This window comes from Schistocerca nitens, chromosome 5 (genome assembly GCF_023898315.1).
Source record: "Schistocerca nitens isolate TAMUIC-IGC-003100 chromosome 5, iqSchNite1.1, whole genome shotgun sequence".
NCBI classification, from domain to species: Eukaryota; Metazoa; Arthropoda; class Insecta; order Orthoptera; family Acrididae; genus Schistocerca; species Schistocerca nitens.
Window position 1 is genome coordinate 506653464 of NC_064618.1, and position 12782 is coordinate 506666245.

At 38.7% G+C, this 12782-nt stretch overlaps 1 protein-coding gene across 2 annotated transcripts in view; it reads right to left on the reverse strand.

Annotated features, from left to right (window-relative positions):
• LOC126260829 (cleavage and polyadenylation specificity factor 73) overlaps window positions 1–12782 on the reverse strand; it is a 73164-nt gene that overhangs the window by 47552 nt on the left and 12830 nt on the right. For both annotated transcript variants that reach the window (XM_049958216.1, XM_049958218.1), the window contains 2 exons: window positions 9490–9667; window positions 6205–6294 (listed from right to left, as the gene is read on the reverse strand). In XM_049958216.1, coding sequence (XP_049814173.1) covers window positions 6205–6294; window positions 9490–9667 — 268 coding nt within the window. The remainder of the gene's footprint in view (window positions 1–6204; window positions 6295–9489; window positions 9668–12782) is intronic.

The following is a 12782-nucleotide window of genomic DNA, read 5'->3' on the forward strand; positions in this document are numbered from 1 at the left end:
AATGTGAAAAATAAAAACTGCAACAAACAAATAAAACTGCTTCACTCACTCAAAAATTTGGCAGTTGATATTTATCTGACCACAATAAAATAAAGGCATGTAACGTGCCGGGCTGTATCCTTGTATTAGTGCCACTTAAAGTTCACGTCACAACCGGATGTATTGAAACATTTCCTCACCCAGTAGATAGTGTGCAGTGTTCCCGACCTACCTTGCTTTGCTTATTCAATATTGTCTTCCCAGTAGCTGCATCCATCTCACCTAAATCACAACTTAATCGTCACATTAGGTAGGTCAAAAACTTCCAGTCTTTAACAATGTTCACAATTACACTTTTTTGGTACCGACCGGAAAAATTAACAGACTTGCCGCACTTTTGCTCCATGAGAATCTGACCGAGAACTAACTGAGAACTGCACCCGCTCGGACCTTATATAGACGAGTGCTTGAATATTTGACTATTTCTGTTAATATATTGTAGTTTATAATTTCCCAGGGTTAAAATGATCCTTTCTAATTGGTTTTGAAGTTAACTACTTGGTTTTATTACTTAAATAACATGAGTGAGCTGTATAAATTTAAATACGCGGAACTAACTTATGCGTCCACAGTGGGAATTCCCGACTTATAACCATGGCAGCCATCTTCAACAAAAATTTTTACTTATTCAAATTTACTTAATTCTTAATTAATGCACTTACAATGTTGAGACTGGAGTCATTTTACGTAGAAAAATAAAGGTAGCAAAAGTATCAAAACAGATCTCGGAATTATTTAGTAGTTTGGTCACAATTGGCACTGAAAGTCATACAGGCTACAGATTTCAAGTCTTAATATCTATTTAACTAATAGACTTTAGGTTAATTTAAACACTTTGCTGGAATCAGTAAAATTTAGGCTTTCTTTTGGATGCAGTCTTATAGCTGAATTCAATCTATTAGCTCACTCGAATTTTACTTAATATGTATTGCACAATGTACATCATTGTTCATAACTTTAATAGGATGCATTTCCAATAAAACTAGTTAGCTCATTACCTTCAGAAAAGACATTAGAATGTACTGAAATAATAGATTTTACTAGGGGAATTTTATTTAAACTATTTCTGAATTCTGTGCTATGAGGCTGAAGGCCACAGAATCTGTAGTTGGAATCTGAGTAGTGAAAATGAAAAAAAAAATAAAAGTTCATTGCTTAACTAAGTTACTGAAGGAGTGTAAAACCAAAACAGGATAGCAGTGGGCAACCCTGGTTCGTGGTGCTTGGCCACTGAATTATCGAACACTTAAGGCACTTGCACAAAGTTATTATGGGAATCATGCTACATATTAACAACAATGGCAAGCTTTGTATTTAAAAACCTCCTCTTGAATATGTGGGGGCAAGGCAAATGAAAACTGTAAATGCTTAATAAGGAAATGTAAAATAGCAGTAATAGCCTATAAGTTGGTAGGCATGTTTGTAACAGGGTGCAGAACCATATACAGAGGTATAGGAACAGCATAAAGGTGGCTGCCCCATTAGCAACTTGCCTGAGTATTTAGTTTCTGCATAGTAAAGGTATGAATTATTTTGGAATTCATCACAAAAGGTCAAGTATAACAATGCATACTGTAGGAGGGAAGGAATGACGATTACAATTTAACAACCTAATGATGATGTGGTCATTCAAGATTGAGTACAAGGTCAAACTGGGGAAGGAAACTGTCTTTGTCTCATCAAAGGAACCATTCCAATGTTTAAGTGATTTAGGGATATCACTAGATGGCTGGACAGGGATCTGAATCACAGTCTTTCAAAGCTGAATCCAGTATTCCACTATTGGGCACTTCGCTCAGTACTGCATGCTGTGACAGCAGCAAGTCTACAAATATAGTTGTATTTTTACAAAGAGTGTGATGTCCATGACTGATACCTTCATTTCTGGTAAGTACACCACTCTGTGATGTTGGAACACACTAGAATGATGAAGCTAGTGTGATGGAAACTACTGAGTGACACTGGATTATATTATGGCAAATGAGAACATTAGTTATGGTTCAACACACTACATTATGCATAACATTCTCTAATTTCATGAAGTGTCGGCAAGATGTGTTCTCTGGATGCTGACTCCTGAAATGAAACCACAATGTGCTGTTGCATGTGAACAACTTCTGCAACAAAATGACCTAATGCCAGCTTAGCAAGAATTATTACTCGGGAAAGGATGAGTTCACTAATACCAAGCAGACATGAAAAGAGCAAGGAAGGAATGGGGCCAAAACTTACAGAAATTCCAAACACATTCACCAGCATATACGGTTATACTGATACACCTTCAGGTTGATTAAAAGCATTAGCACAAATACATGTCACAGGGAATGACTATCACTAGTGTAGCATACTTTGGCTTCTAATAAAATTAAAATGGTTTGAATTTTGTCTGCAAGTGTTCTGACAGAGCACGGCCCGACAACTGTGACATCATAGAACTGAAGTCTGAGTGTCTTTGGCATTCATCACACCCAATAGACCTTTCCCATGCAGTTACTATGTAGGTGTACCACGCAAAGAAGCACCAGAAGGCGCCAAGTTCCATATGGCATACCAGTGGTTGTACTGACTGCCAAACAATTTTTTTCTATGGGTCCTTAAGCACTCTGTACAACATGGATGGCATCAACATAAACCGAGACTGTAAAAAAGGGATATTTTACTTCACTGGGAGACATCAATGTGCTTTACAAATTTCTACTTACTGCAGTGAAACATAGATTTTTAATGAGCAAACCACTGAAAAACTGAGTGTTGGTAAGTGAGTAATGGAGAGCTGCGTGTTGGAAATTATTAGCAGAGAGAGGAAAAAAACAAACATTTTGATTAGAGAATAAACTGGATTGGAAGGCATAACTATGAATGTAATGAAAATGAAAGGGTTGAGAAGAACATCACCCAGGTGAAAGGATTGTCAGTAGACCAAAGTAGTATACTGCTGGATGCCAACAGATAAGAATTTACTTAGATCCTGACCAAATGGATGGTGGATGACATTACAAAACACATAGGAGCAACATGGATGTGTAAAGCTGAAGTGTGTAGCACATGGAAAAGTCAAAAGTGGCCTATAGACTGTCAATAACATCGGGCAGTAACATTTTGCAATATATTATATTGATGGTTGGCTCCGCCAGTCAAGTTATATTGTGAAAACTACATGTCAAATATCCGAGCTGAAAAGAAGGTGGGTATGGACATCAGCTGTTATTCTGCCCCTGGACTGGCTTTGCGCCCTTGAAAATAAAAGAGGAGTCTAGATGGCTGAAGGAGTGGTATCAGATGAGAGGATGACTGACACATGAAAATTTACTAAGCATCTTGAGGATACATGAATCAAATGCTTATGGGGACTTTCTGAGGTTGGGTGCTTGCTAATTTGACATACTTCTGCAATATATTGTGCTATATATTCAGGGTTGGCTCCAGACAGCGAAGTGATATTTAAGTAAAAAGACATTCATTTGTGAGATGCTAGTCTTGCAAGTCAGCACCTGTCAATTATCTCGCTTTATTTGGCTACATGAAATTCGTTTTAAGATGTAAAATCCCCAAGTGTAATATCATCACAGTCTATAAGGCCTAATTGTGATAGAAATGTACAAAACTATTCAGAAATCTTGAAACATTATGTAAAGGTAAGGAGAGGCGTATATACATATTTAATGTTGAAACTGCATTTTATCTGATTTAGAAGGGATTTCTTGCCCTTGTAAAATGTTCAAAAGTGTTGGCTCCAGTAGCTCATCAGCACCAACTTTGCTTTTCATTGCACTGGTAATTCTTTTCACTCACTTCCTATAATTCGCCTGCAATGAATTTAACTTCTCAAATAATATAAGCTTATCTGTTTTCAGATACATTTCTCCATATTTCGACAACTAATCATAGTTCTCAGTTCTCTTCTTACGGTTACTAACTCATTCGAGTTGACACACAATAAGGGTGGCCACCCCTGTAGAGTTCCAATAATTCTAACATGAACATGTGTTCCACTGATTTTGAAGCCATATCCACAATTGGATTTAGACAGCACATCAAATAATGCAAAATAAATAAACTGAGTTGACAAAGATGTACAATGTAGTCAGAAACTATGCAGTCCAACCAGTTTGTGCATTAAAAATTCAATTTCAGTAGATCTGTCACACGAGCTTCCAGTCTCATCCACAGACAGTTGATAATATTGCATCTTGTGAAATACTGCACAATATTACTGAGAGTCTAGGGGTTGCTTAAGGGAAGCCTTTCCAGCAGTCAATTCTGAATGACTTATGATGACATCTATTAAAAGCTGAAGCCTAATATATCAATGAAAATAATCAATTTTTGAAATTACAATGTAATTGGATAGACAAAAAGTCTATGCACCAAGCAGCACACTAGAACACACATATAAGGGTACTGAAATTTCCAAGCTTTTGGAGCCAGTGGTTCCTTCTCCTTGCAGAAGGGTTTAAGGGTAAGGACGAGGGGTGAAGAAAAAGAACTGGTCAGGCTTGGGAATTGAGGCAAGTTTGGAAAAGTCACCTAGAACCCTGGGTCAGCGGAGAGCTTCCAGATGGGATGAGAAGGAAAGACTGATTGTTGGAGAATGCACTGAACAAGGTTTGAAAACCTGAGAGCTTAAAGGTGGAAGATAGGGCAATATAGGGGTTACCGACACAACATTGTTCACACGTTAATAAGGGCATGTGAGACAGAGGTGGAGGGGGGGGGGGGGAATAGATGCCTCAGAAAATATTAGATACATAAAACTAAAAGGGAGTGAAGAAATTAATATTGAGACCAATAAATTGATGTAAATTAATACCAGAGGGTGACGGGAACCAAGGACATGGTGTAATGCCAGTTCCCACCTGTGAAGTTCTGAGAAACTGGTGTCTGGTGTAAGAATCCAGATAACACATTTGGCGGAACAGTCACTGAAGTCAGGACTATTATTTGTAGACCATGCTCTGCAGCAGAATTTAAGGCATACACTCTCTGCCTATGCCCATTTGTCCTAACTGATAACTTGGTGGTATTCATGCCAATGTAAAAAGTGGAATAGCATTTACCTAACAGTTGATACATGTCATGTATTGTTTCACGGGTGGCTCTCCGTTTGATAGTATATGTTTTTTCCAGTCACAGGTCTGGTATATGTGGTAGCAGGACAGTGCATAGGTCAAGTCTTACAGTGGGGCAGTCACAGGTGTAGCAGCCACAGTGTAGGGTAATGGGTGCAGATGGAGCATAGGGTCTGACAAGGATACCGTTGAGATTGGGAGGGTGGAAAAAGGCTATTCTAGATGTGACGGGCAAAATGTCTGACAAAATGGACCTTATTTCAGGGCACAATTTTAGGTGACTAATACATTCAACATCAGGGTAATACTGAATGACAATAGGTGCACTACTAAGTTGTTTTTTGTCGGTATCAGCAGTACCAAGACTGGACGTGATGAACTGGGAAATCTGCTTTTGAGCTAGGCTGGTGGTGTATTGCTATAAAGAGTCTCCATCTGAACAAATATATTTCACTTGAATGTTGAGGCTGTATGGCAGGGAATGTCTGACATCGAAAGGATGGAAACCGTCAAAATATACTGTTAAAATGTAAGTATGTTGTTTGTTAGGAGGTTTAATGTGAACAGAAGTGTGTAGCTGACCCTCAGTGAGGATGAGGTCAACATCAAGGAAAGAGGCATGGGATTCAGAATATGACCATGTAAAACTTAATTGGAAGAATGTGTTTGGAGAGTCCAATAATTTTAACAGGTCAGCCTCACCATGAGTCCATATGGCAAAAATGTCATCAATCTATCTAAACCAAAGATGTCATCATCTGGACAGGACTTCCCTGGGATTCATAAGCCTTCAGCTCCTGGTTTGAGAGAAGAATATATACAGGTCTGTCACACAGTTCAATCCCAGCTGAATTTGAGATATGGATATGGTTGCGCTAATTAGAAATATTTTATCATTTACAATCTGCTTCTTGTAGCTGGGAAATGGCTCTCATGTCAACAATTGTATATACTTCTTAGCTACCTAAATGCATGTATGTTCTTACAACTTATAACATGTGAATGTATTAATGCTTCCAAAATACATTAAAATACAAAGCATTCTTTTACTTCTTCTGCTGAATCAAAATTAAGTACTAGCTAACTATTATATTACCGTGATTAATACATCAGGATGTATGTTGGGTATTTCTGCAGCCATCAAATGCCTATCCTCTTGACGAGAGAAGTCACCAGTGTACAAGATCTAAAACAAAACATAATCCTTCTCATTAACTATGATGCCAAAAATGCTCTGATTTAATAACCTGAAATTAAAAGAGAAAGAATACTGTTGATTATCTAGATGAGACTGTAAAACATCACTAACTCTAGGATTATTATTTCAGTTAAATTAAAACAATGTTTGTAGTAGGTTACAAATTTTGCACTGTTCCATGAAGCTTTCAATGCAGCAACACACAAATGGATCTGTTCTATTCAGGTCACTGTTATTGAAAATAGTAAAACTGCCTCTGTTAACTATAACAATTCTACAAAACTTCTGACACACTTGCCATTATTGAAATACATTTCATACTATGATTAGCAGCAAAACAAAACAGATAAAAAATCTGAAGTTTCTATAGAAACAGACATCACGAATATCACTCTTGATAAATGTCAAGTTTTATGAATTACAGGGAGTGGCGAGTGGCAGACAGGCATTTTTGAAAATAAACTAAGTTGTTGGACAATGTCGTTCATCATCTTTAAGAAAACACACACACACACACACACACACACACACACACACACACACACATATATATATATATATATATATATATATATATATATATATATATATTCTAGTAACCAGAATCCGACACAAACAAAAGATGCAGGCTGACCAGACGGGGGCCCCCTGCAAGTGCTGATAGGCTGGCACGGTGGGCATGGCCTGCGCACATCGCTATGGTGGTGACAGCAGAGTTCGCAGGTCATAGGGGTGCTGCGTAGTGGCTCTCATATTCGTCCAAGCCTTCTGGCGGACTGTCCGTATTGTCGGACTGGGATACCAGACATATTATACATGCGCAATTTACACTCACGTGGCCACTGTTGTCTTGAGGTACTGAGGAGCCAACAGTCGTGTGTGTATGCATGTGTGTGTGTGTGTGTGTGTGTGTGTGTGTGTGTGTGTTTTTTTCTTCAATATGATGGACTTTGTTCAATATCTTAGTCAACTTCTAAATGCACTGCCAGTCCTCAACGCCTTTTCTACATGGTGAGTAGTGATTTATCCAACTCATATTATTGTTATTACATTCAGGGCTTCCACTGCATTATGACTTAAGATACATACATAAGATCTGGCAGCTTTACTGCCTACAATTTATCACTGTCAACAGTGTAAAAGCCAATCGCATCACTCTCTCTCAGCCGGTTCAATAGACTATAATTTATCTCCTACAGAAACAACATATGTGACCTGGAGCAATATTGTTTTGCACGACACAGTATCGCCTATGACTAGATATTGCATTCACACACTAGTCAATGAAGAAACAGTTTAAAACATCGCCAAGAGTTAGCAATCGGACATATCACTGCTAAATTTCCTTGTTCATCAAAACAAAATCCAAAATGATTTCTTGATTTGGGAATATTTAACAGTACAATTTTTAATGCCTGTAATAATGTTCACAGTAATTTATTCTCTAATGCTGTTAAGCACATGGAGTCACTCAGTTCATATTTATCTCCCCTCACTGTCATAACAACTGGGTACATATCAACCAGGTGTATGATTGACCTAACATTCCTCTTCCACTACTGTGAAAAGGATTAAGAGATTTGAAAGCTAGTCATAGTTTTTCTCCTACTTTTAAATGTTTCTATTAGTAATACTGTACTTGGAATTCTGCATACTGAGAGAAATTCTTTCTCCTTCTAATTTTAAAGTCACATAAATTTGTTGATGGTTCTTTATAGACAACTGTCACTGCACATCAAAATGCATTTTATAGTTAATTACTATTTGCTACAATTTATTTGAAACATCACCATTCATTTCAACTGGGTAAGATATCTGGTAGACATACCATTTTCAAAAATTAGTTGTTATTTTCTCTGTAGGTAAGGTACATGCCGCAGGTCTCTCACTAGGACATAATCTAATACTTGCCATCATGCAAAAAGATTCAAATGCTTTTCACCACACATAATTACAATGCAGACCTGCATGACAGCAAAGAAGGTAATGCTGTCTTATATATCTTACATATCCCCTTACCGAACTATGGAAAATCCAGGATGGAATAATGACAATATTATGAAAAGCATAGATTGCTACTCATAATATAGTGGAGACATTAAGTCACAGACAGGCACAACAAAAAGACTGCTAAACAAGTAAGCTTTTGGCCAAAAGGTCTTCTGTCATCACGTGGCTTGATGGGCCTATTCTTTTTTGAAGGTACCTTAACTGGTGAAGTGTATCTTAATAGGCTACAAACATCGATTTTACCTGCCATCTGAGAGGTGTTTGGAAATGAAAAGTTTTGCCTACAACAAGACAGCACTCCATCTCACTACCACTGAGATGTCAGAGCCTACTTGGATGGAAATCTACCTGGACGATTCATAGGTTGCAGAGGAGCTGCTGAGTACCTACGAGCCTCCAGCCCTTACACCTCTTGACATTTATCTATGTGTGACCTTGGACAATGAAGTTTATCAACAGAAGCCAGCTATACTGAACCTGATATGAGAAACCATCGAGATGTCCTGTGGGGCTATCATACCGGCAACGCTGACACCGTACTTCAGTCAACAGTTCAGTGGCATCAATGTCGTTTGGTTGCTAATGCAGGTCACTTTGAACACACAAAATAACCTCCCACCCTCCATTGCAACAACTGTACAGGAATGTCACTCTGTTCCATTAATATTGACTATCAAATAGTGTCTACATTTTTCTGGACCCCTCTGTATACCTGTGTGTGTATGTGTGTGTGTGTGTGTGTTTTGTCTACTTCAGAAAAAGGGCTTATGGCCTAATGCTTACTTATTTAGCAGTCGTTTTGTCGTGCCTGTCTGTGACTCAACATTTCCACTATATGGTGAGTAGCAGTCCCTTCTTTTCATAATATTGTCATATTGCTTTACTATTATTCTCTGTGTTTATTTCTGCCCAATGTTGGCCATGTCATCTTTCTATTATCCCATTTTTCCCTCCTTTACACAAGAAAATTGTTCCAAATGCTCAAGATAAGAATCTTAATAGATGTAGCTGCTGTTAGTTTTGCTACACAGGATGATAAGTCGATACTTTTTATTTATCTGAAACTAACACAATACCTATATCAAGAAAAACCTCTCTTGTGTTTCCTTTTCTTCATTAGATTTGAATACATGACATTTGTTTGGATTTAAAAAAAGTTGATAATTACTTCACCTTCACACCAGCAATCTCTATCATAAACATGGCAGCACCAAGAACATGTCCTGCATTGTAGGCCCAAAATTTTATTCCATATACATCCTTTTCTTCATGGAAATTTATTGTTTCAATTTTATCCATGCTAGCTTCAAGATCTGCTTCAGTATACAACATTTGTTCTGTGGCTATATTGCTAAAAAGAAAAAAAATACAAAAATAAATTAGAAAGGCTTAACACTTCACCTTTATTGTCAATTTTTTGTGCTGCACAATTAATTTTCAGGATTTTTTTCCACTGACAAATGCGAGGTCTGTCCAAAAAATTCCAGAACTTTGTTCTCAAAATGTTTTTACGCATATCTTGTACATATCGTGAATGGTCTCCTTTGAAATGCTCTCCTCCAGAATTGATACACTGCTCCCAATGCCATTTCCACTTCCGGAAGCATTCTTGGTGCGAAGTGCCATTTGCAAATTTTCTTTAATCTTGTTTATCATTGCAAATTTTCATCCTTCCAATGAACCATTCAACTTCGGGGCGGGGGTGGGGGTGGGAGGGGGGGGAGGGGGAGTCTGCAAAGGCCTGGTCTGGAGAGTATGGAGGATGAAGCAGCACAGTGATTTTGTCTTTTGTGAAGTCATGCACCAACAGCAATGAATGTGTGGGTGTCTTAACGTGATGCAAGAGCCATGAATTGTCTCGCCACACTTCAGGCTGTTTCCTTCTCATATAGCAGACGTTGCAACACGTCTCGATAGTACCATCAATAAACAGTCTGTCCCTGTGGCACAAATTCATGACGAACTAATCCTTTAAAAAAAAAAAACACCCATCAGCATGGCTTTCACATTTGACCAGACCTGCCAAACCTTTTTTGGTCTTGGAGAACCTTCCCCAACCCAACTCATCACTGGTTATGATTCTCTTAAGGAACATCTCATTCTCATTTGCATGACCTAAAAGCTCTTCACAGACTGCAAGGCAAAGGTCTTTCTGGTCTTGACTCATGAGCCATGGGACGAACATGGCAGCAACACGATGTATTCCAAGATGCTGTGTCAGGATTTCATGACTTGAACCAACTGAAATGTTACAGTCTTCTGCAATCTCTCAGTCAGTCAGTCTTCAATTTGCATGCACAACTTTGTTGCCTTTCCTGACATGTGTGTCCTCAGTACATGTTGAAGAGAGTCCTGAATGAGAGTCATCTTACGTCTGTCTGGCCATTTTTAAACAATGTGAACCTTTTGTAACACCAAGTATGGCTTAAGTACTCATTGCTATAGGGTTCATGCATCATTTGGTGTGTCTCTGTACGGGTTTTCTTGAGTTTGACACAAAATGTAATGCTGACGGTTTCCTCCTTTAACTCTGCCATCTCGAAATTCATATACTGTGCAACACAACATTCTATTCCATACACAGCACTGAACAATAACTAACAGACATACAATAATGAAACTTCCAGCACCTACACATTAAAACACTGGCATGTGCAGGGATGCCAACAGCATATCACTTCAACACACCATTGGGACGAAATTACGAATGCTCTGGAATTTTTTGAACAGACCTCATAAATGAGAACAGTGAATATAGTACCTGATCAGTGGCATCACTCTTTACACCATCTCAAGTGTTGCTGAGTACCATCTACAGAGATGTTTGGGTATGAGAAGCTGCTTGACCATTGTACCTGGTTCTTTCTAACTTCCTACACACACTCATTGTGCTATCTGGACTGCCAGTACCAGTTTGGAACTCATAAATGATTCCTTTCACTGATTTCAAATGATTATTTACAATCACCATTGTTAAAGCTTGACAGTCCCTGACTGTCAGTAAATGTGGTCTGCCTGGTCTTGGTTTAGCAGTGGTTGTTCCTATGCTTTTCCAATGCACAGTCACACCACCAACAATCAACTTGAGCACCTTTAGAAGGGTTTAAATGCCCCTGATGGATACGTTACTCAGGTGACACCCAATGACTAGTCCACATTTGAGGTCACTGATATCTACTGACTTACCCCATGTATTATCAATGTTTCTCTACTGAGAACACAATACTGCCCCCCCCCCCCACCTCCTTTCATACTGTAAAGGCCACCTCTTGTGACTCATAACATCTAGTAATTGATTCCACATTATATAGGGGTGTCCGGATACTTTTGATAACACTGGTCAACACTCATTTTCTTGCCAAGGATATTTGAGTGGCTTCAGGATGGGTTAGTGGTGCTGAGGACAAATATAGCAACCATTTATGCAGTTTGGCTCTAGTTTTTGAGATAATGCATGATTTATTCAAAAAATTAGAAAAAATTGCTAATACTGAACTCGAGCGCTACAAACTACAATGAAAAAAGACAATAATCTTTATAAATAGCTTCTATGAAAACCTGATAGGCATTTGTCCACGTATAAAACATAATTGAAAAGTTTCTCTATAAGTATATCATTTTCCGTCCATGACGAACCGCTTCCTGCACGCTTTCCTTTTATAGGTCTCTTCAGAACAGTCACGTTGCAGATTCCAGCAATAATCTGCCATCATATGCCTGTCCCATCTTCCTTTATATCTTTCCTCTATTCCTTTCATATCTTGATGGAACCGCTCTCCTTGTTCCTCACTGAAATCACCTAGATTACGAGGAAATCGATCCAAGTGGCTGTGAATGAAGTGCAATTTTATGCTCATGTTAGCTCCTAAGTTTTGAAAGTTAGTGAGCATGTTTTTGACCAGTTCCTCATAATTGGGAGCTTTATGATTGCCCAAAAAACATTTTACAACAGCGACAAAACTGTTCCAGGCCGATGCTTCAGTGACAGTCATGACACTTGTAAAATTGGTATCGTTGATGAGCCTGCGAATTTGAGGACCATGAAATCCAAGTTTTCTCAACTCCCGCCTAACTGTCATAGTACTTGCAGTTGATCCTGATTCAGTTTGGATTCCTGTGTGACGGTTTGTATAGATGCCTGCCTATTACACATTACAACCCTCTTCAACTGTCAGCAGTGTCTGTCAGTCAACAGAGGAGGTCAGCCTGTATGCTTTTGTCCTGTACATGTCCCTTCATGTTTCCACTTCTTTATCACATTGGAAACAGTGGACCTAGGGCCTAGGGATGTTTGAGAGTGTGGAAATCTCGCATACAGATGCATGACACAAGTGACATTCAACCACTTGATCTCGTCAAAAGTCCGTAAGTTCGGCGGAGCACCACATTCTGCTCTCTCACGATGTCTAATGACTACTGAGGTCACTGATATGGAGTACCTGGCAGTAGGTGGCCGCACAATGCAC